Source organism: Daktulosphaira vitifoliae, unplaced genomic scaffold (genome assembly GCF_025091365.1).
Source record: "Daktulosphaira vitifoliae isolate Bord-2020 unplaced genomic scaffold, ASM2509136v1 Scaffold_1, whole genome shotgun sequence".
Lineage (NCBI taxonomy): Eukaryota > Metazoa > Arthropoda > Insecta > Hemiptera > Phylloxeridae > Daktulosphaira > Daktulosphaira vitifoliae.
In genome coordinates, this window is record NW_026099572.1 from 70966374 (window position 1) to 70982668 (window position 16295).

The 16295-nt window shown below is 24.4% G+C and overlaps 2 protein-coding genes across 7 annotated transcripts; one reads left to right on the forward strand and one right to left on the reverse strand.

Annotated features, from left to right (window-relative positions):
- Positions 1-238: 238 nt before the first annotated feature.
- LOC126894752 (uncharacterized) lies at positions 239-7350 on the forward strand. Of its 4 annotated transcripts, none has more exons than XM_050665989.1 (4): positions 239-428; positions 5435-5572; positions 6520-6685; positions 7174-7350. In XM_050665989.1, the coding sequence occupies exons 2-4, from the start codon at positions 5436-5438 to the stop codon at positions 7348-7350; spliced, it is 480 nt and encodes a 159-aa protein (XP_050521946.1). In that variant the 5' UTR covers positions 239-428; position 5435. The 4 variants fall into 4 exon arrangements, with proteins under 4 accessions (XP_050521946.1, XP_050521948.1, XP_050521944.1 ...); XM_050665991.1 differs by lacking the exon at positions 239-428 and adding an exon at positions 5141-5336 and having other exon boundaries at positions 6520-6696; positions 7174-7281; XM_050665987.1 differs by lacking the exon at positions 239-428 and adding an exon at positions 5296-5336.
- LOC126894743 (phosphatidylinositol glycan anchor biosynthesis class U protein) lies at positions 7295-15924 on the reverse strand. 3 transcript variants are annotated; one of them, XR_007701497.1, is made up of 9 exons: positions 15538-15924; positions 12364-12527; positions 12084-12286; positions 11815-12019; positions 11298-11529; positions 10961-11232; positions 10733-10875; positions 7535-7735; positions 7295-7498 (listed from the first exon to the last, which is right to left on the reverse strand). XR_007701497.1 is itself a non-coding variant. In XM_050665969.1 (8 exons), exons 2-8 carry the CDS (start codon positions 12491-12493, stop codon positions 7625-7627), a joined length of 1296 nt encoding a protein of 431 aa, XP_050521926.1. In that variant the 5' UTR covers positions 12494-12559; positions 15538-15924; the 3' UTR covers positions 7521-7624. The 3 variants fall into 3 exon arrangements, 1 of the variants encoding a protein (XP_050521926.1); XR_007701496.1 differs by having other exon boundaries at positions 12364-12559; XM_050665969.1 differs by lacking the exon at positions 7295-7498 and having other exon boundaries at positions 7521-7735; positions 12364-12559.
- Positions 15925-16295: the final 371 nt, after the last annotated feature.

A 16295-nucleotide genomic window follows, 5' to 3' on the forward strand; every position in this document is an offset into this window, starting at 1 on the left:
ATTGTATGTATTATGCATCGAAAAAACACTACATGCATATTTACGGCGTGTGGTTTTTTTATTATGAATTGAGCAGGACTTCGTACGTAGAATATAGTTCACGTAGGCGTGTTGGATTGTTTATTTATGCATATACACGCAAAGGACGAGTAACACGCGATTCACAATGTTAGAGGTGGTGGTGTTGCAAGGCGGTGGCGGATTGATCGTCCCGCACTTTCTGTAACGCATTTGGCCATAGAGTGCCGGTCGATTTGGTTTTGTAGACTCTACAACGTAATAACATCAGCACAATGACAGTTACCTTTCGATCAAAAAAAGTCTAGTATACCCTTTGCTAAGCACTGCATGGACGTCGATTTGATCGTTGCTGAGTATCAACAACCGACTGACAGTTCACGAGGACATATTTCACCGACATAAAACGAGTAAGTATAGTAATTCAAGCAGCGAAAGCTTCATGAAAGGGTATAGCGTTGACGATAAAGAGACACAAGTTATGCTATTATTCTGAAAATCATGGCGACAAAGGCTTTTGTAAGACAAGAAATTTTATGTTTTTCGTGTTGGTTTTATTTTCATCACTTCAAACAAACAACATTTATGTTCATAAATATTGCTTAAACAATAACCATGAATAATATTTCAATAATTACAGAAAATCGCATTTTTTTTATACTTACATTATTTTTATAGTCCATTGAAATCATTGATTAAAAAATTAATTTTAATCAATCATTTACAATTACCATTACTATTCTTATATTTTATTTTTTATAAATTTATATATTTCTTTATCATAATTTTAGTTATTTTCAACATTTAGATAACTAATAATAAGAATACATTTGGATTATCATACAAAATTAACTAAAGATAATATTTCCTTTTGTCATTTTAATTGAACCGCCAAAGGAAATTGACTGATGTTGAACTTCTGTAATTGGGTTGAGGAATACATCTTGATTCGTCATTCAAGATTTTCCTTTACAACTCAAATTTAATACTATTCAGTATTAAGGTATTTGAAATAAGTATATAAACTCTTTCTCTAATTATAAATTAGAGAAGTCAATATACTAATGTTACGAAAATAAACCAATAGAAATGGACACGATTCTCAATTTTTGAGTATTCCAATTATAAAGCGTCTGTAAAATTATTATTTTTTAGGAAAAAGCAAAATCCAAATGAGAAAAAAGGGTAGTAGTAATTTATTAACACCACTTTTTTGAAAATAGATGCTGTTAAATATATCTGTCACCGATTTCAAAGTTTCCATCATTTATTGAAGTTCAACTCAATAATATCATTTGCAAAGCCTAATTTATAAGGAAAACCGCTGCAAATAATTCAGTATAACAATAAACCTTAGTTATACATATTTAAAACAAGTATTCACAAAACTATTTTATCATTTCCGTTCTACGAATAATTAATTATTTAGTTGTTGGGCGACTATATATTGCAATACATAAAATACAAGATGAATTTGGTCGGGTATAAAAATTCACAATAAATATTATTATATAGAATTATACTGTATCATTAAGTTAATTAAATTGGTATTTTAATTAAACAAATTTACATATTTTTGTCATTTAATAACTCACTTATCTGATTTTTAAATAAGTATAATAAAACTTGAACCATTTAATTAATTGAAATTATTGGTTAACCTAAAATTAATAATTCTTTAATATAATTTTATAATATGATTATACAATAAATTAATATCAAACCTTATTCCCTTGTATATAAAGGACTTTCTTTAAAAAATTCCGAGGCTAAATACCATCCTACATTTTAGACATAAAAGTAATGTAATCACCTTAATTTTATGTTAAATTGCCAATACTTAAAACAACGTTATTTTTAAATAATAGAAATGTCTGTACGTAGTAATACATTATGTTGATTCAATATATTTTTATAATGAACCTATTTAGGTTGTTATCCAGTATTCCATATTCTATGGCCATCACTATGAAATATGATATTTATTATTGTAATTACAATTTTTAAGTGGGCCAATGACAAGAATCAAAATTTGTCACGGTATATAAAGTACAGGAAACAGGATTACTTTATATAAGGTAATACTGTTTTAGAAGAGGTTACATTGGTCTAAATATAAAAAAAGACTACAATAAAAATGATTAAAGACAATATATTATATAAATTACAAACAATATATAATACATATTTACATTATCATCATAATTTTGTAGCTTAAGACCTATATTATAACATGAATATCAAAAAAAAAAATTAAATAGATTTAATTGTAATAATCTTATTTTAAGACTATTCAATTATGAATAACAAATCATTAATGAAACATTTGAATAATTTTAGTTTTTTCATTAAAAATTTCAAAACAGTTTTCAACCATTATTGATTTAAAGATTTTCATTTGGTAAACAAAATGAGTTCTATTTGAAAAATTATCGCAGAATTTTAGATTTTTTATACAGTTATTCTAAAAGGTTTAAATTTCAGAGATATATTTAAATTTCTATTTGAAAAAAATACTCTTTATAGTGAGATTTCCTTTAATTTCCAAGAAATGTTAATGACGACAACACGATAGACGACTGTCGAAGATATTATTCATAAACAATATCTAAATTTAAATATAAGCGATAGCGATAAATATAACAGTTGCGGAAAGTCTTTAGCAATATCGCGCACCTGTACAGGTGATTTTATATTTTAATTTTTATGTAAGAGACAAAAGTACTACGAATTTATTTTTAATTGCGCAATTCCAAACATAAGTGATTTGAAATTGAAGAAAATTCAACTATTAGTCATTTGAAGAATACCCACCAATTCAAAGGAGAAAAAAGATTAAGTTTTTTATTTAACTTAAATTATTTATCTTTGAATTAATTTTTATAGAAATTATTCGAAAAATTACTTTTATAGAACTCAGTAGAAATTTCCTGGCGTATCTTTTAAAAATATTTTATTTTTTTTTTTTTTGAAGCTAAATGCATATTTTAACTTTGCGATACTGAGAAAGTATTAATTTTACCGTTTTTTCTTTGTGTCTGTTACCACATTTTCACAGCTACACCTGACCGATTTCTTTCAACGATACGTCAAAAGATCACAAATCGTATCTAGTCGAAGACATTACTCTAAAAAATTTAGAACATTTTCTTTGTTTCCCATAAATAGGAAAAATAATATTTCGGACTATATTTTGTCTTTACGATGAAAATTACTACCGTATGCTATTTTTGATTCAAAATGCATGATTTTATATTTTACATATTTAACTTTATATTTCTATAATAACAATTTTCTTAGTTATGATGCGAAGCTGAGAAGGTATTAATTTTAATGTGTTTTTTTTTTAATTTTTTGTGCCTGATACCACATTTTCTCAGCTCTCACCGAACCGATTTCTTTCAACGATACGTCAAAAGAACACAAATCGTATCTAGTCTAAGACATTACCCTCAAAAATAAAAAAATTTCACGGTGAAAACAGACATTGTAATCATTTACAATTAACTTTTGATGTTTAAAAAGATTTTACAATTGAAATATGCAGAACTGAATTAGATTTACTAGTTATCTGAATTAGATGAAGATCTACTCAAATGAGCATATTATAAAGTTTTATTATAATTGTAAAAATCCATTGTTAAATTCAGTGGAAATTAAATATCTTTTTTTTTTTAGATTTTTTAGAACTTTTTCAACTTAACTTTTGTATATGTTGAATATATGTAATAATAATATATATTATTGTTTTGTATNTCAACTTAACTTTTGTATATGTTGTATATATGTAATAATAATATATATTATTGTTTTGTATATGTAAAGCTGAGAGGGTATTTTTTTGTGACTATCATTTATTTTCTCTGCTCTAACTTGACTTACTTTTTTCAACGATAAGTCAAATTATTACAATTTGTATCTATTTGAAGATATTACCCTAAAAAATTGAAACATATTTCTAATTTATCAATTAAACAGTTACTTATCCCATGTTCTCCATACAAACAATTAAAATCATTCATTTATAATGTTTTCAAAGTATGTACTGACGAAACAAGTTCGATATGATAGGTTTTAATTACAAAATTAATTCATTTTGCTTTGTTATTTAATAATTTTTATACTCTATTTATGTGTGCTACTACTAGACTATAAAATTCCAAATATTTTGGTAACATGTTGCTATATAAATTATTAAAAAAAAATAATAATTGTTAGTTTCTCCTAAATTAACATTAAATTTTTAAATCTTTATAACAACTTTTTTTTTGATTAGTTATTTTAGTTAAAGTAAATCATTAAAATTAATTCAGTACATGTTTCAATTATAGAATTTTTTTAAACACCAAAAGTTACTTGGAAATGATTATTAATATTTCTAATTAAGTTATCTATTACGATAAAAATGGAAAAAATATTGAGCTTTTCTGTTAAATTTACTATAAATAGTTATTATAAATTTTCCTGACTGCATATTGATCTTAACGATACAATTTTTTTAATTCTCATAAAATTTCCTATTTAATGATGTCAATTTCAAACTTGCAAAATGAGCTAAAAGTTATGGTAATAAATAATTTTTTTTAAATTATAAATTTAAACGAAAATCAACTTTAAAGAATTAAAAAAATAGGTTAAATATGTCATTTTCTTTATTTTTAACATATTAATAATCAAAATCAGTATTAATTTAAAACAATTTTTTTGTGGTCTTAATTATTTTTTTATTTGTAAATACTTATTTTTTAATAATATTATTAATAATAAAACTTAGGAGTAATAGTAAAAGTCTAATTGCACATTTGAAAACATCGCAAAAAGTTGATTTAGAAAAGTATATTTTTGTTTCTGATGAAAGTTCGTTGTAGTCCAGTTTATAAAACTTATAACTTTGTTATAAATAACAAATATTTTTATTGAAAAGTATTGCATTAATTTATTGCAAGTAAAGAAATATACAACTACTTTATTAATTTTATAATATCTCCGTAAAAATTACAATATTAAATTATTGAATATCAATTTCATACTAAATTTAATTACTATAATTATTATTTATTCATATATTATAATGATAAATCAAATAACTAATTGAGATAAAATTAAGGGAATAAGAGTTATTGTTGCTTTTGAAATAATCTACCAATTTCTTAAAATTAAACACTATCTACAGATTTGCATCGAAGCGTTTCTTACGATAGCGATTTTAATCAGTCAGATATCTACACTTGTCCCAACTTTGCCACTTCCATACTGTGCTACCGTGTTTTATGTTAAACAGTCGTAAATATCATGTTTCTAAGAATTCCATATAAAATGTAATTTTTTATTTACTCTTTATTATCTGGTAATCATGTAACATAATGATTATTTAAATGTATTTTTTATCCTGTTTTTAAACTTACAATGTTTTTAGGATGATAACGTTTGGTCAACATTATGCCATTACCCTAGCCGCTCATCACCACAAAACAAAACAACTGCATGATGAGCAATACAACCACCAGACTCATCACAACACTTCGCCTGGTGGTGTAAACATTTTACTGGGAGGGTAATAATACGAATTATATTTAAACATTTAATATTTATTCATTTTTGAGTAATCTGGCATAATATAATATAATAATTATTAGTACATTCAATGTTATAAAGATTTCTAATTGAAAAAGTGCAGTGGATATGAAAATATAATATCCATACATCTTTATCAGCCTTCGCTTTTTTATAGCAAACATTTTTTGCCACAATGTAAAGTAGAAACACGAACATTGTATTCATATAATTATAGTCAAAAGCAAATAAATAAACATTTAAAATCGATTACTTTAATAAAAATATATATAAACCCAGGTAGGTTATCAAAGGTATATTATAGGAATATAAACCCTCTGGAATTCTTAACCACTTTTTTGAGCTGTGTCATCATGCAATTATTTCGTCATATTTTGACGAAGCATTAGAATATTGAAATTAAATAAAAAAATCCGAATCGAATTTTAAACATAATTTTCATTACACTTGTCAAACTAGAAAATTGTTTAAATTTGAATAATTAACTTTTTTTGGTAAATTTTTTTAAAATCTAATTTGGTCTGGTTTAAAAATTATAGTTAGTTACATTACTAGTACATACAAAATAGATTTCAAGATCTATATAGAGTGCTTGAATTAAAATGAGTTACAATAATTAAATGATGAAATATATTATATTAAATGTTATACATTTATATTACATTTAATAATCTTAATAAAAAAAAATGCATGATAATGTCTGTAAACTGAAATTAAAATACAAAAATTACAGGAATCCTTGCACTTTATAAAGCTCTATTCATGAAATATACTCTTGCGTATTAAAAATACAATTTACCTGAGTAGCAAATTATTAAAATGTATTTCTATTTACAATAAGTTTTCTAACTTTAATTAGAAAATTTTAACCTCAGCTAAATTTATAAGAATGATTAAAAATTATAATTACTACCATTTACTATGTAGTGTTATGATGAGTAGCATGATATTATTCATTTTATGGATGTGTTATTGCTGTCGGTGGAAAGATAACAAGTTTGAAACATCATCGTACGTAGATCAACCACAACCATATTGGATTGATGTTAACCCTACAACTTACTATGAAACATTACAATGGTCTTTACAACAAGTAATCAAAATGTATTAAATATAAATTATTAATATTATATGACTAGGCATTGCTCGTATTAATAAATTAATTTTAAAACAAAATAGTAAAGAACAACTTAAATTTTTCATGTAAAAGCCTTCCTTCAGTTTTTTTTTAATTATTATGGAAAATAAAATAACATTTTATTTTATTAGTTTTGATAATTATAATGGATACTAATTATTTTAAATTTGTATAATTGTTTGATTATTAAGTTTTATAATTTTAATTATTAAAATACAAAATAAAAAATAACTGTGTAATGAAATTACTATTTACCTTGACAAATAAATTCTTTGTATTATAACCCTATGTAAAAATAATATCCTCAGGATATTTTAAACTTTGGACACTAGATAAAAATAAAAACTTAGACAGATAATGTATAAAAGAGTATGTCTCTAATTTTATACATTAATTTTTCAATTTTTAAATATATGATAAAAATAATAATGTTTATAATTAAGGAATGTTGTGAAATACCTGAAACAAGTTTTCAACCAGAGTGTTTTCAAGAAAATCCCCCAAGATATGAAGCAGTAATCACTCCACCACCAAGATATGATGATGTAATAAAAGAAAATTTAAAAAAGAAAAAAATTATTTTAGATATCTTGGCAAACAACAAAATGCACACAATTTGATGAAACTTTATAGCTATATAGCAGGAGAAACAGGGACAAAAAATTTAACATAGGTTTTAATTTTTTATTTATTTAATCAAAAAAAGTTATTATTAAAATTATAAATTATTTTTGTTTGTATTTAAAATTTTATTTATAAATATGTATAAAATTTATACATATTTATATTATATTAATATTATTTAATAATATTTGTAGAAATTTCTTTTGGCATTTAAAGTTTGCTAATTAGTAGTAAAAAACATTTGTGATAAAATTAATTGATAATGATTGATTAATCAAGCATAAGTCTGGCTTCTTTACCATTTATAACTCGTTTCATTCCATGCTTTATAGCGAAATCTCGCTTAATATAAGCAAATAACAAATCTGTTATAAGAAATATCTGAAAATAAATTAATGCATGTTAAAATATTGTAAAATTTATGATTATATAAACATTAATTATAAATTTATGTATATTAAACAATGTTGTTAAACTATAAAAATATAGTGCCTTTATAATTATTAAAATTAAGAGTACTTATGTTATATGATTTAGAAAATTAAATGAATTAGAATTTTAGCAAAATAAACAGAAGAAAATAATTAATAGCAAGTTCCTATGTTCAAATCCATATTTAAGTGGTTAATAAGTAAAAGTAAATGTGATATTTCATAGAAAGGTTTCATCTCTTAAAGATTTATTAAAATCATTAATGTCATTTTAAAAATATTTGTGGACTTTTTTTATTTAATAAGATAATTTAGTCAGCAAAATTTACTCTTCTAAAATACTTTCTAAAAATTAATAACAGAATTATCCATAAAAATAAATACCTGTGATTATATTTTAGGTGTTAACATTTTTATTTATTAATCAACAAATTTTGAAAATTAATAAGAAGAGAAAATCATTAATATTATATATCATGCTCCAAAGGCTTTATAGATCAGAAACTTATTACAAGAAAATGATTAATATTTTTATAAACATGTTAACACTAAATAATTATTAATTAAAAAAAAACCCAGCACAGTGAGGATGTGGCATAATTGTGTCCAGTATAGATATAATCTGACAGTGATTAAAATCAATATCATAAAAAAAAACGCTTTGATGCAAATCTGTAGATAGTATTTAATTCTATGAAATTGGTAGATAATTACAAAGGTAACATCATCTTCTATTACCTTAAATATATCCAGATTAGTAATTCTTAGATTCAAAAATATAATATACAATTTTTAATTATATATTGACACGGTACAGTGTTTCCCTCAGCCGCACATCACGTTATCAACCTAAATGAAAGTGTATCGGGATCTGAATCATAAGTGCACCGTGGCCTAGTGGTAAGGTTTGTCTTTACGACGCCTTGGGTCGCGGGTTCTAATCCCGTACCGTGCCTCTTTTTTTCACATGATTTCCGGTACACTTTCTTAAGTGTTAATATTATATTATTTTTATAATTAATTCTTTTCAAATTATTATTGATTTTTAATATGTTAAAAGTAATAATTTTTTACCTACTTTTATTCGTCTATTAAAGTGAAAGTTAATAATAAATAAGCGTGTTAAAAAAAAAATTAATTTATTACCATAACTTTAAGCTCAACTTACAAGTTTGAAATTGACATCATTAAATAGAAAAAAGTGAAATTGTTAATATTAAAATATGCAGTCAGCAAATTTTATCATTACTATTTACAATAAATTTATCAGGAAAGCTCTATTTTTTTTTTTTGCATTTTAATTATAATAGATCACTTAAATATAAATCATAGTAATAATTTACAATTAACTTTTGGTGTTTAAAAAGATTTTACAATTGAAATATGCAAAACTGAATTAGATCTACTAGTCATCTGAATTAGATGACAATCTACTCAAATGAGCATATTATAAAATTTTATTATAATTGTAAAAATCCATTGTTAAATTCAGGTGAAATTAAATATCATTTTTTTTTAGATTTTTTAGAACTTTTTCAACTTAACTTTTGAAAATGTTCCGGAAAGACTGACACTTGTATATATACTAGGTTTCTGTAATATACTTTAATTTGAAAAAAATAAATGTACATACTGTGCCGCTACCCCACTGTGCTGTTTTTTTTTTATATTGAAATCTTAAATGTTTTCCTTTTATTTAATATCATTTTTTTGAAAATCTGACTCTAAATCTGCCCAAATGGAAGATTCAAAAAAGCAATTTTTGCACACAAATAAAGCTTTTTCAATTAAATTTTTGAAAATATTCCGAAATATTGACACTTTTATTTAATCTTAAATTAAAGTTTATATTATATACTTTACTATGAAAAAAAAAAAATTTGCAATATAGATTTTCTTTTTTGTGAAAATTGCTACCGTATTCAAAAATATGCTATTTTTGTGTTATAATTTTAGGTTTTGTATTTTATTTTAAAATATTTACAAGGAGAATACACTGACTTTCATGAATATTATAAAATTTAATTGACATAGAATTAAGTTCATAAGACATAAGAATTTAAACTTATTTAAATTTTGTTGCTTTAATAAAGTCAAAAAGTAACTTTAAAATTTGAATTAGCTTAAATTGCTAATTTTATCACATAATGAAAATGAAGATTAGTTGCCGAATCGGTAACACTTGTGTTATACATGCTTAGGGTACGAGGTTTGAATTGGTCTGTGACAATTAATATTTTGCAATTTTTTTTGAGTTAAAAAAAAAATGGTCAAATCATTTAATTTTTATCTCATTTAGATTCAATAACTTCAATAATTATTGAGGATCTCATCACTGTAGTCTTCCCTCGTAAGAAGAAATATCTTATTCATGTTAATAATATTTTATTATGTGGTTTTATTTGTGGCTTTGATTTATTTTCTCAACCCTCAATTAACCTACTTTTTCAGCGATACATCAAATGGTTACAACTCGTATTTAGTTGAAGATATTACTCTCAAAAATTTAAAAAAATCCCTTTATCAATTAAGGGAATCAATCAATTTAATAAAAAGTAGCTTAACCAGCTTTATCCATACAAACTATAAAAATCATTCATTTCTAATAATCATTTATAATTTATTAATTTTTTAACTCTATTTGTGTGTGCAACTACTAATCTATAATATTCCAAATTTTTTATTAACATGTTGCTATATAAATCATAAATCTAAAAAATAAAAATGATATTTAATTTCACCTGAATTTAACAATGGATTTTTACAATTATAATCAAATTTTATAATACGATCTTTTTAACAACTTTTTTTTATTGGTTTTTTTAGTTAAAGTAAATCATTAAAATTAATTCTCTATTATATATATAAACATCCCTATTGTGCCGTGACTCCAACGTGCTGGTTTTTTAAATTTTTTTTCATATAATATTTTAAGTTAATTATTTACTTGAGTTGTTGCAAATGCAAGAGTAACTCCAAAATAAAAATTTGCATTTGCTGATCTTGAATATATCCATAAGTGCCATACAGTAGGTGCAAATACTGTGCATCCAACAAAGAAACATGAAACAATGAAAGCCTGCTGCATAACTGAAAATTATTAACACACTTCTATTTTACCAGTTTCTTTATATTATTGTTAGTGTTTATTAATATGAGTATATTCTTTTCTCACAGTAAAATAGATGCCTATGAATTGGCAATAGACTTAAATAAAACCCAACATCTCCAATGCTTGGATAAGATTTGAATACAGCGGTTAATGCTAGTAAACTAGTTGCCAACAGAAGTGGATCATGACGAAGACGAATACTTAACGGAATAACATACAAAATAGATGCATTTAATTGAAATGCACACACAAATAGTGCCCGAAAATGTTCAAACATTTCAGTAAAAAAATACCAGAATAATCCAATGTTTGGTTTTAGATCTCTGACATTTAATCTACAAAATATTATACATAATTTTTAATTGTTTATAATTGCATAGATTGAATTTTTAAAACTTACATAAAACCATAAACTGAATCTAGGAACATCCATTCACCCATTATAATAAAACATACGTATAATAAAGCACAACTTATTAATAAGCATACCAGAAATGTTATAATATAAGAACCAGTCTTTTTCTTATTTTCAGTTGGAGCACAACTTATCATTAAAGGTGCTACTAAACCGAAAGTATAAAATGTAGACAAAGATGCTAATACTAAACTAACACTTCCCAATAGACGTTGTCCTAAAATAAAAAGTAGTGCTTATATTTTTTTATAATAAAATGGTTCTTGATAAATAATTTTTATGCTTTGCCTCAAGACTAATGTTATAATTGTCATAAACATTAACATTAAATTAATTAAATTTACTTGATTTAATTTATTTTGAAATTCTTTTTAATAAATATATAGATACTCATTTTAATATCTACCACAGTTATAATGTTTACTAATTACAAACAATAAGTAAAATATGTTTTTAATTTAAAAACAATAAATTATTACTAATAAATGCATATGTTACATACGTTTCACCATCGCATACAGAAAAATTGCCAGAAATAAATTATTGAAGACAGTAGTTGTTTTGGAAACACAACTTAATACTGTATAAGGATTCAGTAAATAGACTGAACAAACATAAACTGGATTTATTTCAGCAAAATAATCAGGTATTAATAATGATGAAAATTGTTTCATATAAGTATGCTTGATTTCTACTTGATTTTTAAGCTACCAAGTAACATAAAAAAAATTACTATTATTTATTACTTTTATAATACTATTAGTTACTCACCAGATTTTTAGTAAAAATCTTTGATGTTAAATATAAAATAAAAGCTGTTAAAAGATCACAGACAATAAATATTAATGATATATAAAACTGTGACAGTTTTGAAGTTAAAAAACTAAAGAAAATAAGAGCCAGTGGTGTTTCATGAAACAAGTCTCCATCATATGGATTGATATTTTGATTATACAATGAAACTCCTTCAATTACTAAAGTTTGAAAGACAAAATATAAATAAATTTGGTTATTACATAACTAAAAAAATATTTTTTACAATTTTACAAACCTTTTTTCCATGAATTTAAAGGTGTTGAAATTTCAACTCTGTCTGCTATTAATGTACTGAAGTCATTGAGGCTTAAGTATATCCTAATAAGGATACCAATTATATATACAAAAAATAGTAGTTTTCCCATAAATTCTTCTGTCTACCAAATTTTTAATTTAATGCTATAAAACCATAGTAAAATTTTAACAACTTTCTGAAATATGAAATCCCAAATAATTTCTTTTTATTTAAATAACTTTATTAATAACATAAAAAATTAGAATTGACAGAAAAAATACAATAAATTTAATAATGACGTACTGGATAAATTAAACGAATATTAACTCTTACATATAGTCGGTATTTTTTATCGGTTGATAATATAATTGATAAGGTAATATATGTTTGTTACATTCATGGAATAAAATATATCTTTGACCATAAAGCAAATAAGGTGTATCTATTAATCAAAATGTAATTAACTAGATTTTTTTGGGGCATATAAATATTTTATATCAAATATCCTCGAGGCAACGAAATCTTAAAAATTGTAATCACTGTAGTCAGTAATAGTATAAAACATTGGAAGCTGTAATGAAAACAGTAGCTGATTACATTGTTGATCCTAATAATCAAATTACTGATAAAGATAAACAAGTAAACCAGTGTATGGGCATGCTGGTCGTCATATGATGTTAAGGAAACTAATAGGACATGATCAAGTATTAGCAAATAGTGAGAAATGTAAGCTGTTGCTATTCTTAAATTGGAATAGTTTATTACTTAGATAATTATAGTGATATTCATTATTTTTTCAAGAGATCAAAAAAAATTTTTTTTTACATAAAAATATAAAAAGAGATTATTAAATGAATGAATCGCCACGGACATGGCCTTACAAACAACATATGAAATATAATGTATGATAAATTCAAATAGTATTGAGCCTAAATCATACGAAAAAATGTAATCCTAAAACTGTTAAAGATTATATTTTAAATTTTAATTTAATATCTCGTGAATAAATTCAACGAGGTACTAATTAGTAATCAAGAAATTAATTCAGTGGTGTTTTGAAGGGTAACGTCATATACTCGATTCCACTCGATCCTCTAAAATGACGTATTTTTTGTAAAAATAAAAAATACATGGGTATATCATTTATTCAAACTCATACCTTTATACAAAAAAAAGGTAGCACAGTGGGGTCGCGACACAATATGAACGTGGCATAGATGTGCTGTGTCCTACATATGATGAGACACGGAACGTATTGGAGTGGATATCGTTGTAATATGATATAAAAGTACAGAGTTGTAACAATCCCTTATACCTCGTAAGTGTATCAACTTTATTTTTTCAAATGGCAATTCACACAATTAACAAACTTATAGGTTAGATAATAACATTATTAATAAAATGACTAATCGATAACAACTTTTGGACTAGTATTTCAGAAATTATAGCATTTTAAAAAATGAACTGGGGCGAGTCGCAGGTATATATTAGGGTGGCACTTATTTTATTAACTTTCATTGATCGATCTCCATACCCGCCAATTTTGTTTTCTATTATATGAAAGCTATTTGTGTAAAATTTGGTTTTGATAACTTACCCCCTTCAGGTCCAAATCGGGGTTGAAAATTCGCTCAAAAATTTTTCAGTTTTAAACTTTTCGAAAAATGTAATTATCAGCACAATTTTTTTTCTCTAAATACATTATAAGTACATCTTTCATTTGACATACTTTTTATTAAAATTGGACAATTTCCCCATGTATAGGGAGCGTTCAAAACTTGAAATATTGTATAAAAAATAGAACTTTTTCAATTTAACTTTTAAAAGTGTTCCGGAAATACTGCGTCCTTTAAACATATATCAAATTAAAGCTTATTTTATGTACTACAAAATGAAAAAAAAAATTTGTCCCGACGATCTATCTTCTATGCGCAAATGGCTACCGTATTCAAAAATATGCTATTTTTCAATTAAAATTCTAGGTTTTGTATTTTATTTTATTTTAAAATATCTTATTAGGAGAATATATTGACTTTCATGAATATTATATAATTTAATTGACATAGAATAAAGGTCATAAGACATAAGAAATTAAACTTATTAAATTTTTTTTACTTTTTTATTTTCATATTAAATTTAATAATTATAATTAATATTTATTCATATATTATATTTTAAAATCAAAGAAATAAGAGTTGATGTTGCTTTTGGAATAATCTACCAATTTCTCTAAATGAAACACTATCTACAGATTAGCATCGAAGCGTTTCTTATGATAGTGATTTTAATCACTGTTAAATATCATCTGTACATGTCCCATCTATGCCTTATCTACACTATGCCTCGACCCCACTGTGCTACCGTTTTTTTTTCTTAAAACTGCTATAACTTTTTCAAAAATGAACAAATCAATAAAATTTTTTTTCTATAGATGCATGATGTCTTTACCTATCATTTGGTTTATTATTTTTATAAGTTTAACCCTTTACCTGCCCACAGAGGGGATTTAAAATGACAACTTTTTAAAAAAAAAATTAACTTTTTCAACTTAACTTTTGAAAGTGTTCCGGAAGGTCTGACACTTTTATATATATCTTAAATTAAAGCTAATGTAATGTACTTTATTATGGAATAAAAAAATTACGGACTTTATTTTATTTTCATGTGAAAATTCTCGATTTTATTTTTTACATTTTTAACTTTATAATGCTATAACTTATTGAAAAGTGTATGGATCAACACAATTTTTTTATGAGAAATAGTATTTTTTAATNATATCAACACAATTTTTTTATGAGAAATACTATTTTTTAATAATCCCTTTTTGATTCGACATACTTTATCTTAATTAGGATATTAATAATGAACTAGCAGATCATGTAGCTTTTGGAATAATCCACCAATTTTTTAAAATTAAACACTATCTAAAGATTTGCATCGAAGCGTTTTTTTTTTTATAGTGATTTTAATCACTGTCAGATATCATTATACTTGATCCAACTATGCAACGTCACCACTGTGCCACGACCCCCTTGTGTTGGGTTTTTTTTTCTTTATGTATAAAATCTTAAGTTAAGTTGAAAAAAAATGTTTTTTTGTAAATGATTAATGAAATTAATGAATTACATTAATTAACTTTAATTAAATATAATTATGATACACAATTCTACTCACAAAATGCAAACTCTGACGGTTGACATTTCACATCAAATTTTTTTTTTCTTGTTCTACATCTAGGATGTTTGGTATTCTTCAGGGCTGACTGACTACCTGACCAGTTGAAATGACGCTTCTGGATTGACTTACTGACCTTGCTGATCTTGTTGTTACTATCTGGATCCCGTTTATACGTTATACGTTATGTCATCTTGACACCCACAAAAATATCTTGAAAATTATTCGTGTTGTGTATAGTTATTAAATTATTTGTTTTTTTTTTCAAAACAATTTTATGTGTGTTACTGAGTCACCTTTTTTTTCGTTATTTTTTAGTATACAGGGTGTTCAGTAAGTCAGGAAACGGGTTTCTATTGTTCTCATTGTTTGTAACAATGAGAACAATAGAAACCCGTTTCCTGACTTACTGAACAATCTGTATAATTGATATTCAATAATGTTGATATTATTAAACAACACACTGAGTACAGTAATATTATTTAAGATAACAGTTTAATGTATTTTTACTGATGTTAGCAAAGTACAAGGTCAAAAGGGACACATTCCTTTCTCGATTATGTTGTTTTATTCAATACAGCCTATTTTATACATGTTCACAATTTAGTCGTAGTTTAACTGTCTATCGAGTAAAGTGACAATTGGGCAAAATAGAAATTTCAAATGGCGGTGATATTAAAACCATTTGTGTTGTGAAGTTATGAATATTCAATTCAAATAATAGAACGTCATACAGAAACAGACACAAAGGCACAATT

Coding starts and splice junctions, on each gene's coding strand:
- LOC126894752 (XM_050665987.1), top strand. CDS start 5,311: ATGTTTCTAAGAATTCCATATAAAAT. Junction 5,337..5,434: donor CTAAGAATTCCATATAAAAT/GTAATTTTTTAT, acceptor CAATGTTTTTAG/GATGATAACGTTTGGTCAAC. Junction 6,686..7,173: donor TACAATGGTCTTTACAACAA/GTAATCAAAATG, acceptor TTTATAATTAAG/GAATGTTGTGAAATACCTGA.
- LOC126894743 (XM_050665969.1), bottom strand. CDS start 12,493: ATGGGAAAACTACTATTTTTTGTATATATAATTGGTATCCTTATTAGG. Junction 12,287..12,363: donor TTTAAATTCATGGAAAAAAG/GTTTGTAAAATT, acceptor TTCAAACTTTAG/TAATTGAAGGAGTTTCATTG. Junction 10,876..10,960: donor TCATAGGCATCTATTTTACT/GTGAGAAAAGAA, acceptor AATAATTTTCAG/TTATGCAGCAGGCTTTCATT.